At 44.7% G+C, this 13,537-nt stretch overlaps 1 protein-coding gene across 2 annotated transcripts in view; it reads right to left on the bottom strand.

Annotated features, from left to right (window-relative positions):
* The window catches only part of CYSTM1 (cysteine rich transmembrane module containing 1), a 60,217-nt gene that overhangs the window by 7,339 nt on the left and 39,341 nt on the right, over nucleotides 1-13,537 (bottom strand). Inside the window, exon 3 of one of the 2 annotated variants that reach the window (XM_034656121.1) lies at nucleotides 12,196-12,353. The exons of the other annotated variant lie outside the window; for it this stretch is intronic. Coding sequence (XP_034512012.1) covers nucleotides 12,247-12,353 — 107 coding nt within the window. The 3' untranslated portion in view covers nucleotides 12,196-12,246. Of the gene's footprint in view, nucleotides 1-12,195; nucleotides 12,354-13,537 lie in introns of those variants that run through there. 2 annotated transcript variants of the gene reach the window in all.

The following is a 13,537-nucleotide window of genomic DNA, read 5'->3' as shown; positions in this document are numbered from 1 at the left end:
ATTTCAAAGATTAAGGACCGGGGCGCCTGGGTGGCACAGCGGTTAAGCGTCTGCCTTCGGCTCAGGGCGTGATCCCGGCGTTATGGGATCGAGCCCCACGTCAGGCTCCTCTGCTGTGAGCCTGCTTCTTCCTCTCCCACTCCCCTGCTGTGTTCCCTCTCTCGCTGGCTGTCTCTATCTCTGTCGAATAAATAAATAAATAAAATCTTAAAAAAAAAAAAAAAAAAGATTAAGGACTGAAGAATAAGAGGTTTCTCCTTATGCCTTAAAAAAAAAAAAAAAGGCCAATCAAATGTGATGAGCCCACAAATGAATCTCAAAAATTCCAGCAGGACTGGTAGCCATGCTCACTGAATCTCAGGAAAGGGACTGAATTCTCTAGGGACAAGTGTGTCTTTACGGAGGCAGCTCCCTCCAGTCCTGTTCTTCAGTCTAGAAAAAGTACAGAAGTGCAGTAAGAGAGCTGACAGCATTTTCTGTCCAGGGTCGTAGAATATTCAAGTGAAAAGACCATCTTCCTCCTCCCACCTCCCAAACGGAGCTGCAGAAGCGAACAAGGTTGCCAAGGAGGCTGAACAGGGCAGGGGTGTGGCAGAGAGGGCGAAGTCCCTGTCCCGTTCGTCAGTGCAGTTCTGGAAGTAGAGAGCAGCGGTGCAGGTGGCTGAGAGCCAGAAGTGCTCGGTACTTTCCAGTAAAGACCATGCTATGTAGGCAGGAGAGTGGAACCCACGACACTTTAAGTAATAGAAAATAAAAGTCTTCTCCCCCACACCATTACCAACAAAAGAAAGGCCAAAACCAGGGCCCATATCCCTGCTACCAACACAGGAGTCAGGCAGACCCGAGCTGAGATGCTGGCTGTGTTCTTCCACAGCTGGATGATGTAACATGGGAAAACAGGATAAGGACAAAGCTGAGTAAGATTAGGACGGGTCAAAAAAGATCTCAGTTTACTAACAGGTAGGTTTCATCACGGGGTTTCCTAAATAATGCAATCATACAGTAATTTCGAACGTCTTTCATATGTGACCGACATCCTATAGTTTATGGTCAAAGAAAGGAGAAAGGAGGTGCCAGCTGTTGCAGTGCGGCATCTGCGTCCCTGTCCGCTGCTCCAGCAGCCCCGACCTCGGGCCAGGACAGCGCAGGAGCCCACGCACCCACAGAATGCCCCACATGACGGGACGACTGCCGGCGCACGTGGGGTGGGGGCTCAGCCAGCGGAGTTTGTGGAACTGAAGAGGTACAGATGTGTGTGTCTGAGGAGATGATCAAGAGCTGCTCATGCCGGTGAGAGGGAATCAGCCACCACAAGGGGATCTCAAACGTTTACTAAGGTGGCGTCCCAGTTCTCTTGCACAGACTTAGACTGTGTGGGGAAAAGACATCTTACAATAACCTGTGTTTCTCATTTAGCCTGGGGAGTAAGAAGCAATCTTTCTTTTATTCTGAAGACAGTCATGAGCCTGGGGAGGGGACTGAACATCACTAATAGGAAGGAGTAAACAGGACAAGAACACAAGCAACAGCTGATTCCTTGGCACCCCACTATTTCACTAGAAGTCTGTACCACTCTCTCAGACCAGAAAAACCACAGGTGTGAACTGAGATGATGTCACTGTAAGGGTCCAAGGGGAGAGAGAGTGGTCAACAAGAGAAGCTTCCATGATGACACCACAGCAAAGGGGAGGAAGCAATTCATTTTATCATGATAGATCATGAGTATATGTCTAATGGAGAAAGAAATATAAGGCTGCCACGCCAAGAAGAAGAAATCAAGGAAGATGCAGAGAAACAATCTGGCCATGCCCAGTATACAACAGTTCTATGACCCTGAGCGGGGAGAATCTAATGGCTGGCTAAGGGCGCACGATCTTGCTTATGACCTGCTCAGAACTGAGAGACAGTGACCAAAGTTGTGAATGATGGTGGCTGACCCTCCTGACAAGTCCTTCAACATTCTGGTTGTCTTTTCCCAGCCATTTCTACCTGATTTGATGTATAATCACGCCTCCTTTACTGCCAGACTTCAAAAGACACCACTATACTCAATCATAACCTAGGGCTTTAACTCTAGAATCATCACAATACAGCAAATGAAGGAACAGGCTGCCTCGTGTCATATGCACATAAGGGTGATCAAGCAGGGGGGCCTGGGTGGTGCAGCTGGCTGAGCATCTGACTCCTGGTTTCAGCGCAGGCTGTGATCTAGGGGTCATGAGATGGAGCCCTGTGTTGGGCTCCTTGCTCCGTGGTGAGTCTGCTTGAGATTCTCTCCCTCAAGCCCCCTCCCCAGGGGTTGTTCACTCACTCACTCTCAAATAAATACATCTTAAAAAAATAATTTAAAAAAACAGTGAGCAAGCAATCCCATTTAAATACTCATCAGGCCCTATAACGATCTACAGATTTAATGCAATTCTAGTTAAAATTCCATCAGTGTTTTTTATAAACTCGTTCTAAAATTTATGGAAAAGCAAATGCACTAGAATAAAACAATTCTGAGAAAGAAAGCTGGAAGAGTTAACATAAAGCTACAGTACTCAAGACAGGTACGGTATTTGCAAAGGGACTGACACAGATCAAAGGAACGGAGAGAACAGTAACAGTCATGGAAACATGGCCAATTTATGGTTGGCAGATATGCAAAAGCAACTGAATGGAGTAAGGATAGTCTTTTCAAATGTTAAAAAAACCGCCATGCAAAAATTGAAAAACAATTATTTTAAATTTTGTATTCTATGTAAAAATTAATATAATTAATGGATGAGAGATATAAATGTAAAACATAAAACCAAAAACTAGAAGAAAACAGAAGAGAATCTTCATAACCAAGGGGTAGGCAAACTTAGACCTGTTGCCAAAAGCATGCTCTAGAGAAGAAGAAAAATGAGAAATTGGACTTCATCAAAATTAAGACCTTTTCTCTTGGAAGACACCGTTAAGGGGATGAAAAGGAAAACCACAGGACTGGGAGAAAACATTTGCAAATAACATGCAACAGAGGACTTGTATTTATTTATTTATTTTATTTTTTTTTTTTTAAGATTTTATTTATTCAACAGAGAGAGAGACAGCCAGCGAGAGAGGGAGCACAAGCAGGGGGAATGGGAGAGGAAGCAGCAGGCTCACAGCGGAGGAGCCTGATGTGGGGCTATCCCAGAACGCCGGGATCACGCCCTGAGCCAAAGGCAGACGCTTAACCGCTGTGCCACCCAGGCGCCCCAGGACTTGTATTTAGTATAAAGACTCTTGAAAAAGACTCCACAGTAACAAAACAACTCAGTTTAGTCATGGCCAAAGTACTCCCAACAGATAATTCACCAGAGAGGATACAAGGAGGGCAAATAAGTACATGACAACACCATTAGCCATTTAAAAAATGCAAATTAAAACCACAATGAGATATCACTATACACCTATCAGAATGGCTGAAATAAAAAATTCCGTATCCAGTACTGGCTAAGATACAGAGCCACTGGAACCGCCGTTCATTGCTGACAGGAAGGCAAAAGGTATGACCTCTCTGAAAACACGGAGCAGTTTGAAGTTAAACATACACTTAATCATATGATCCAGAAATTCCACTCCTGCGTATCCACCTTAGAGAAATGAAACCTTATGTTCACACAAAAACCTGTACATAAATTTGTGACTACCAGAAAGTGGAAATAACCCAAATGTCCTTCAGCTGGTGAATGAATGCATGCACTGGTACCGCCACATGGTAGCACCTACTGAGTACCATGAAGTACCCCCCGCCACGGTCCTCACGGAGCACAGCAGCTGTCACACAGATGGTCTGCAAGGCAGTACCGCAGGCATCCCAGGGCAAAACCCACCCAAAGCAAATCTCCCTTTGCCAAATGTACTGGAAAACCCAGAAAGACCGAAGGCTTTCTAATGTACTCCTCAGGTCCCTGGGCTTCCATAAAAAGGCAGGGGACCCCCTTTTTGCCTCAACAGCAATTCCACAGATTCTGTTTTCCATACTGGAGTTACCTTTAAAGTTTCCTTTGATAAGATATACACTAGAAAAGTATGAAAATGATGACAAAAGTGTGAAAGTATAGTCTGAAGGGTCTATACTGTTGCTGCGGCTCAGAAGGGCCTCCCTGGAGCATGGATGTCACATGCTTGGTTATATATGTGCTGGAGTCTCCAAAAGACACCCCAGAGGATACGATGTGCCTGAGGCGCAGTGTCTCCTCTGTTCGGGCTCAAAGCTGAGAGACAGCAGCCTGACTTCCTTACTCGGTGCCTGGCCTTTCTGGAACTTCATGTTTGATTGCATGCAGTTTTACTGCCTCCAGTGTGGCAGGGGTTCCAAGCCTTCATGCCCCAGCTGGTTCTTTGCACCTCTGAGCTCATGTCTTTCACACCCACACAAATGTCTGACTTCCACCAGTCCCGAGGAGCCCTGTTTTCTGGTCCTACCAGTCTTGTCTCTCCCTCTGTGGGTGTCCTTCACAGAATAGGAACTGGAGAGAAACCCACCCTCAGTGACAATAGCATGACAAGTCCAAAGGACATTTTTGAATTCTTCCCTGACTTGACCTCGCAGCAACACTGGATGCTACTGATCACTCCCTTTCTCTGAATACAGATCCTACTTTCGGGACAGCCCATTTCTCCTGGTTTTCCATATCTGACTCCTTTCAGGTTTTATCATCGATAATCCAACTTAGTTTTCCTTAAAGCTCAGTCCTCCACTGCCACCTCTTCTTTTCCCTACCCAACTTGATCTCATTCACCCCCACATTTCCGGTTACCAGGAATATGCCAGTGCCTTTCCATAGCTCTATCTCCAGTCCAACCTCTCCTGCAAGCTCCAGGCATATACACAAGGGCTTACCTGACATGTCCACTTGAATGTCTCATTGTCATCCTGACACCTCAATCTAACCCAATATGGTTTTTTTTCTTCCTCCCAACCATAGTTCCCAACCTCCACAAACATAGCAGGCATCCAGTTCCAGTTGGAAGCCCAGGAATCATCCCTGAGTGTGCCTTTCTCCTTCAATCCCCATATTCAGTCCATCACCAAGTACTCTTGATTTTACGTCCAAATATCTCAAATGCAGTCGTGTCTCTCCACCATCGTGTGAACTTGTGTCCCCTCCAAATCATTCTCTACATAGAGGCCAAGGGGATCTCTTAAAAATGCCAATTTGGTCATGTCATCCCTTTGCTTAAAATCCTTCAGTGGCTTCCCACTGCTCACAGATCAAAAACCAGATCTTTAACTGGGAATATGAGCTCCTTATCTTGCTCCTGTTTCTCATCTGTTCCCAACATCCCACGGCTCTCGCCATGCTAATTTCCTCTTCTGGTTTCTCAAATGAGGCATGTTCTCTTCTGCCACTGAGCCTCGGCACCTGCTCTTCCTACAGTGGTTTTGCCTATTAACACCTACTCCTCTTTCAGATCTCTCCCAGTCAGTTCAAGACAGTCCCCTTTTATGTTTTCATATATATGGAAAGAAGAATGTTGTTTTATTACCTGTGGGATTATTTAATGTCTGGTTCCTTCCCTAGAGTGCAAAGAAGCTCCATGAAGGCAGGGAGCGGGTCTATACTCCCCAGGAGTATGCATGGTGTAGACTGATTAACTCCGCCCACAGTTTAAAAGTGCCCTGAAGTGGGGGCGCCTGGCTGGCTCCTAAGTAGAGCATGTCAGTCTTGATCTCAGAGTCGTGGGTTTGAGTACCACATTGGGCATAGAGATTACTTAAGAAGTAAATAAAATAAAGGAAATGCTGTGATAAAACTTGTTTAGAATCCTCTAACCTGTGACCCCACTAAAGTGAAGAAATTATTTTTACCAAAAATGTATTTTTAAAAAAGAACCCATTCTGGGGCACCTGGGTGGCTCAGTTGGTTGGGCATCTGCCTTTGGCTCAGGTCATGATCCCGGGATCCTGGGATGGAGTCCTTCATCGGGCTCCCTGCTCAGTGGGGAGTCTGCTTCTCTCTCTCCACCCCCCACCCCCTGCTTGTGCTTTCTCTCAATAGCTCGCTCTGCTCGCTCTCTCAAATGAATGGATGAAATCTTTATTTAAAAAAAAAAAAAGATTCATTCTGGGGCATGTGGGTGGCTCAGTCAGCTAAGAGCTGCCAGGGTCCTAGGATTGAGCCTTGCCTCAGGCTTCCGGCTCAGCAGGGAGCTGCTTCTCCCTCTCCCTCTGCCTGCCATTCCCCCTGCTTGTGCTCTTTTTTCTCTCTCTGTCAAATAAAATAAATTAAAAATAAATTCTTTTAAAAAATTAAAAATTAAAAAAATTAAAAAGAATCCATTCACAATAGCATTAAAACTAATGGACCTCAGGGGCATCTGGGTGGCTCAGTCAGTTAAGCGTCTGACTCCTGATTTCCGCTCAGGTCTTGATCTCAGAGTCTTGAGATCCAGCCCTGCACTGGGCTCTCTGCTCAGCACAGAATCTGCTTCCCCCTTTCCCTCTGCCCCCTGCCCCCTGCTCATGCTCTCAAATAAATAAAATTTTAAAAAAATTAAAATTAAAAAAAAAAAGCAAAACATATGCAAAAACTATGTGATGAAAACTGTATGATTTTACTTAAGGACATACAGATGACCAAAATAGATACCACATTTCTGATAGGAAGACAGTACTATAAATATGTCAACTCTTCCCTCAGTTATTTTGTAAATTATATACTATTCCAGTTAAAGCCAAACATGGTACTTTTCTACAGAAAAAGGACACATTCATCCTAAAATCCAGATTAAAGAGTAAAAGGCCAAGAACAGACAAGTTCTGAAGAGGAAAAGGGTATGCACATACGTATGTATATATGTGCTAGGGGTAGGGAAGATACTTATCACACCAGACTCTTCTCTAGCCCGTTCATACAGGGGACCTTAGTATATGACAAATCCCATTTCAAATCAATCGGGAAAGGATGACCTAATGTTGACGGAAATTAAAAAAAAACAAAAAACCAAACAAACAGAACTCTAACCTATACCAATATCAAAACTAAAATTAGGTCAACTAAAGGCTATGTGAAAAAAATTACAAGAAAACAGGCTTATGTTTATGATACTGGAATAAAAAAGGATTTCTCAAAGACCAAAACACACAAAGCATAAGGGAAAGACTGATAAACATGATATTTAAAAACGTTCCTATTACGGGTGCCTGGGTGGCACAGTCAGGCATCTGACTCTTGGTTTCAGCTCAGGTCATGATCTTAAGGTCATGGGATCGAGTCCTACATTGGGCTCCCTTCTCAGCGTGGCATCTGCTCGGGTTTCTCCCTCTGCTTCCCCACCCCCCACATGTGCTCTCTCTCTTCCTCTCTCAATATAATAAATCTGAAAAAAACTTTCATATTAGAAAATACACTATAAAAAGATTAAGAGACAGAAGATATTCTAAGTGACAAATATTAGTGTGTGGAATATTTAGAGATTCCCTATGAATCAGTAAGACAAACCAAAAAAAATCACAAGGTTTTTAAAAGCAAATCACCAAAAATGTATATTTTTATGTTAAGATCACTAGTAATCAGGGAAGGTAAATTAAAATAGTGAAATACGGAATAAAATACCTAGGCATAAACCTAACCAAGGAAATTATACTCTGAAAGCTATAAAACACTGATGAAAGAAATTGAAGACAACACAAATACAAAGATATTCCATGGGGGTGCCTGGGTGGCTGAGTCGGTTAAGCATATCGCTCTAGATTTTGGTTCAGGTCATGATGTCAGGATCATGAGATCGAGCCCCACGCAGGTCCATGCCCAGTGTGGAGTCTGCTTAAGATTCTCTCTCTAACCCCCGTCATGCTCGCTCTCTCTGAAGTAAATAAATAAAATCTCAAGAGATATTCCATGCTCGTGGATTAGAAAAATTCATTGTTAAAATGTCCAAATAAATAAATAAATGTCCATACTATCTAGAAGCACCTGGCTGGCTCTGTAGGTGGAAAGTGTGACTCTTGATCTCAGGCTTCCGTGTTGGGTGTAGAGATTACTTAAAAATAAAACCTTAAAAAAATGCCACACTATCCAAAGGAATCTACAGATCCAATCCTGTCCCTCTCAAAATACCAACATTTTTCACAGAAGTAGAATAAAGCTAAAATTTGTATGGAACCAGAGAAGAACTTGAATAGCCAAAGCAGTCTTAAGAAAGAGAACAAAGCTGGACGTATAGTCCTAGATTTCAAAATATATGGCACAAAGCTGCAGTAATGTGACAGTACAGTACTAGCACAAAAACAGCCACAAAGATCAATGGAACGGAATAGACAGCTCAGATATAAACCCACATATATATGGTCAATTAATTTACAACAAAGGAGACAAGAATATAATGAAAAAAAGACAGTCTCTTCAATAAACAGTGCCAAGAAAACTGGACAGCTGCATGCAGAAGAATGAAACCAACCACTTCCTTACACCACACACAAAAATAAACTCCAAATGGATTAAAGACCCAAATATGAGACCTGAAACCATAACCATAAATCTCCTACAAGAAAACACAAGCAGTAATCTCTTTAACACTGGCCTTAGCAACATTTTTCAGAACAGGCCCCCTGAGGCTAGGGAAACAAAGGCAAAATTAAATTATTGGGACCACACCAAAATAAAAAAATCTTTGCATAGCAAAGGAAACCACAAAATGATAAGGCAACCTACCGAATGGGAGAAGATGTTCACAAATGATACATCTCCTAAGGGGTTAATATCCAAAACATGTAAAGAACTTATACAACTCAACACCAAAAGTACAATCTGATTTAAAAATAGGCAGAGGACCTGAAGAAACATTTTTCCAAAGAAGACATACACATGGCCAACAGACACATGAAAGGATGCTCAACATCACTCCTCATCAGGGAAATGCAGATCAAAACCACTATGACATAGCACCTTACACCTGTCAGAATGGCTAGAATCAAAAATACAGAAATAACAAATGTTGGCGAGGCTGTGGAAATAATGGAATCCTCGTGCCTTGTTGGTGGGAATGCAAACTGGTGCAGCCACTGTGAAAAACAGTACGGAGGTTCCTCAAAAAAATTTAAAAAAAGAATTACCATATGATCCAGTAATTCTACCACTGGGTTTACCTAAGAAAACAAAAACACTAATTTGATAAGATATATGTACTCCTATGTTTATTGCAACATAATTTATAAGAGCCAAGATGTGGAAGCAGCCCAAGTGTTCACCAAAAGATCAAAGGATAAAGATGATACACATATATACAATGGAATATTATTCAACCATTAAAAAGGATGAGATCTTGTCATATCCAACAACATACGCGGATCTAGAGGGTATTATGCTAAATGAAGCAAGTCAGAGACAGACAAATACCATGTGACCTAACTTACATGTGGAATCTAAAAGACAAAACAGAAACAAATCCATAAATAACAGGAAATAAACTGACTACTCCCGAAGGGAAGGGGGGGTGAGGGATGAGCAAAATGGGTGAAGGGGAGTGGGAGATACAGGCTTCTAGTTTTGTAATGGGGATAAAAGGCACAGCACAGAGAATATGGTCAATGGTATTGTAATAGTGTCGTATGGTCACAGACGGTAGCTACACTTGTGAGCACAGCATAATGTGCATACACTTGTAAAATCACTACGGTACACACGAAACTAATTTAACATTGTGTGTTAACGATACTTCAATTTTTAAAAAACTGTACAGTACTGGCACATAAACAGACACCCAGATCAAGGGGACAGAATAGAGAACCCAGAAATAAATCCACATTTATATGGTCAATTACCTTACAACCAAGGAGGCAAGAATATAGAGAAAAGACATTCTCTTCAATAAACAGTGCTGGGAAAGCTGGACAGCTACATGCAAAAGAATGAAACTGATCACTGCTTACACTATACAGAAAAATAAACTCAAAATGGATTAAAGACCTAAATGTGAGACCTAAGGCCATGAAACTCCTACAAGAAAACACAGGCAGTAATCTTTGACATCAGCCTTGACAACATTTTACTGGAATGTCTCCTGAGGCTAGAGAAACAAATGCAAAATTAAACTACTAGGATCACACTAAAATAAAATACTTTTGCACAGTGAAGGAAATCAACAAGGTGACAAAGCAACCTACCGAATGGGAGAAGGTATTAGCAAATGACATATCCCAAAAGGCGTTAACACCAAAAATATATAAAGAACCCATACAACTTAACACCCAAAACAAAAATAATTCGATTAAAGATGAGCAGAGGGGCGCCTGGGTAGCGCAGTCCTTAAGCGTCTGCCTTCATCTCAGGGCGTGATCCCAGGGTCCTGGGATCGAGCCCTGCGTCGGGCTCCCTGCTCTGCTGGGAGCCTGCTGCTTCCTCTTCCACTCCCCTGCTGTGTTCCCTCTCTCGCTGGCTGGCTCTCTGTCACATAAACAAATAAAATCTTTAAAAAAAAAAAATGAGCAGAGGACCTGAATACACATTTTTCTTTTGTCTTTATTGTTTTAGAGAGAGAGAGAGAGAGAGAGCGCGCGCCCACGCACGAGCCAAGCATGTATGCCAAGCAGGAGGGAAGGGCCCGCGGGAGGGAGGGAGCAAGTAAAAACCACTGGATGTGGAGCTCGATGTGGGGTTCAGTCTCACAACCCAAGATCATGACCTGAAATGAAATCAAGAGTTGGATGCTTATGGGGTGTCTAAATGGCTCAGTCAGTTAAGCTCAGGTCATGATCCCAGGGTCCTAGCACTGAGCCCACATGGGAGGAGGGAGCCTGCTCCTCCCTCTCCGCGCCCCCCACCCCCGGCTTGTGCTCTTTCTAGTGTTCTCTCATGAATAAAATTTAAAAAAAAAAGTTGGATACTTAACCAACTGAGTCACCCACGCACCCTCTGAATAGACATTTTTCCAAAGATGCGTACAGATGGGGGCACCTGGGTGGCTCACTCAGTTAAGCGTCTGCCTTCAGCTCAGGTCATGATCTCAACATCCTGGATTGAGCCCCGCATTGGGATCCCCGCTTAGCCGGGAGTCGGCTTCTCCCTCTGTGGCTCCAGCCTGCTTGTGCTTTTTTTTTTTTTTTTTTAATTTTATTTATTTATTTGACAGAGAGACAGCCAGCGAGAGAGGGAACACAAGCAGGGGGAGTGGGAGAGGGAGAAGCAGGCTCCCAGCAGAGCAGGAAGCCCGACGCAGGGCTCGATCCCAGGACCCTGGGATCACGCCCTGAGACGAAGACAGACGCTTAACGAGTGAGCCAACCAGGTGCCCCCCTGCTTGTGCTCTCTTGCTCACTCGCTCTCTCAAATAAATAAAATCTTAAAAAAAAAAAAGATGTACAGATGGCCAATGAACACATAAAAAGATGCTCAACATCACTAATTATCAGGGACCTACTAACGAAAACCACAATATCATCTTACACCTGTCAGAATGGCTAGTAACCCAAAAGACAAGAAATAAGTGTTGGCAAGGATGTGGAGAACACAGAACCCTGTGTGCTGCTGGTGGGAATGCGAACCGGTGCAGCCACTCTGGAAAACAGAATGGAGGTCCTCAAAAAACTAACGACAGAATTACTATACAACCCAGTAATTCTACCACTGGGTGTTTACCCAAAGAAAACAAGAACAGTAATTTATGTTTACTGCAGCCTTACTTACACTAGCCAAGACACGGGAGCAACCCAAGTGTCCCTCCACAGGTGAGCGGCTAGAGATGTGGCACATGTAAGAACCACCCCCAGACACGTACGTACGTACACGTGTGTGTACACACACACACACACACACTCTGGAGCGTTATTCAGCCATAAAACAAAGAGTGAGGTCTGGCCAATTGTGAGAACACGGATTATGCTAAGTGAAATTTAAAAACTGTCTTAAATAGAGAACTGCCGGTGGCCAGAGGGGAAGTGGGTGGGGGGATGGGTGAAAGAGATAAAGGGGTTAAGAGGTACAATTCCAGTTGTAAGTGGCAGAGATGAGAAGTACAGTACAGGGAATACAGTCAATAATATCGTAATAATGCTGTATGGTGACAGATGGTGACTGTCCTTGTGGTGAGAAATGTGTCAGGAACAGAATTGCTGAGTCAATACGCTAAAGAGATAGTGAGATACCACTTCACACCTATCATAGGTGCTAAAATGTAAACATCTGTAGATGAAGTATTTTTCAAACAAAGGAAAAAAGGAATGGTACAGCACTAATTGTTTATTGCAGTGACAGAAGGCAGCGGGCCTGGAGGGAGTGCTTGGGGCCCGGCCGCTCAGTCCAAGGTGTCCAGGAGGCAGCAGCAGCAGAGGGCGGCCCAGCACGCAGCCAGGGCTGCCTGACACCCGGTGTCCGTCTTCCGCTCCCGTTCCACCACGTACACTGGGGGCGGGGCAGGGCGGGGGAGAGAGAGACCCGGTCAGAGGGGACAGCGCACAGCAGCGTCCCATGCAGGTGGCACGTAGCACCGGTCACGGAGACTCCAGAGGGTGGGCTCCGTGAGAGGGGGAGCCACGCGTGTCTGGTTCACAGCCCGTCTCTGCTCCGCTGTCTGGCACACGTCAGAACTCAGGAAACGTTTCTCAGATGTACGAGTGCAGGGCACATCTGCTCAGCAGCTGTCAGAAAACGGTTTCCTGCCACCTCCCCTTCCCCAAGCAACAATGAAACCCAACCAGCACCCGAGCTGACACTTGTCCCAAGTGATGCAGTCTGTAGTGAGCCCCGCCCTGCAGCCCGGCGCAGCGGGCACCGCGGACAGTTTTGCACATTCTCACACCTAATCCTCGCAACTGCTCAGGGCCGCCCTCATCACTTCTAGCTCTCAGATACTACCAGCAAGTGTGAACCGGCAGAACCCCTTCGAAACAGAGCGGGGAGGGCGTGGTGCATAGTTTTTGACCCACAAAATCCCCATCTCAGACGGTTGCTACTAAGGTAATGGTCTCGGCGTTGGGATTCGTGTGACTGCTATGGTATCAAGATAACCCCAGCCGACCACATCCATGTCCAACGGAGAATGACCAGCTACACCAACGCGTACCGTGCAACAGCAAACCAAACAGCCATTGCAAAGAACTAGGTGGTTCTTCCATGTTGCCAACAAATTAAGCAAGGTACATAAGCATGCTTTGTTTGATCTGCACGAAGAAAAGAATACACACATACACACCAACAAGTTTCTGGAAGAATACGAGAAACTTAAAGGTCAAGGTATGGCAAGGGGAGGAGGATTTTACTTTGCATTTTACATTTTCCTCAATGCAGGCTTGTCTGATTCCAAAGCCACACTCACGGCTGTTCTGGACTCACTGGCGGGAGGGCCTGTCCAGTTTCAGCACACCTCGGATCCCTTCCAGCTTCTGCCACAACTGCCAGCTCCCGGGTCTTTGCGGGCGGCTGTCACTGACCGACCCGGGCTCCCTGGTGGCACCAGCGTCAGTCCTGCACTGCCTTCCCCGTGTCACTTCGACCCCGGCCCAGCTCCACCTAATCCGTGCTCCCGTTACTCTTGCTCCTCCCACGGCCTGACCTGGCCCCTGTGACTCCAAGTCCCACCTACCAGA

This window comes from Ailuropoda melanoleuca, chromosome 3 (assembly GCF_002007445.2).
Source record: "Ailuropoda melanoleuca isolate Jingjing chromosome 3, ASM200744v2, whole genome shotgun sequence".
NCBI classification, from domain to species: domain Eukaryota; kingdom Metazoa; phylum Chordata; class Mammalia; order Carnivora; family Ursidae; genus Ailuropoda; species Ailuropoda melanoleuca.
Note: the sequence above shows the minus strand (reverse complement) of the source record. Positions and strands in the feature narration are given on the sequence as shown.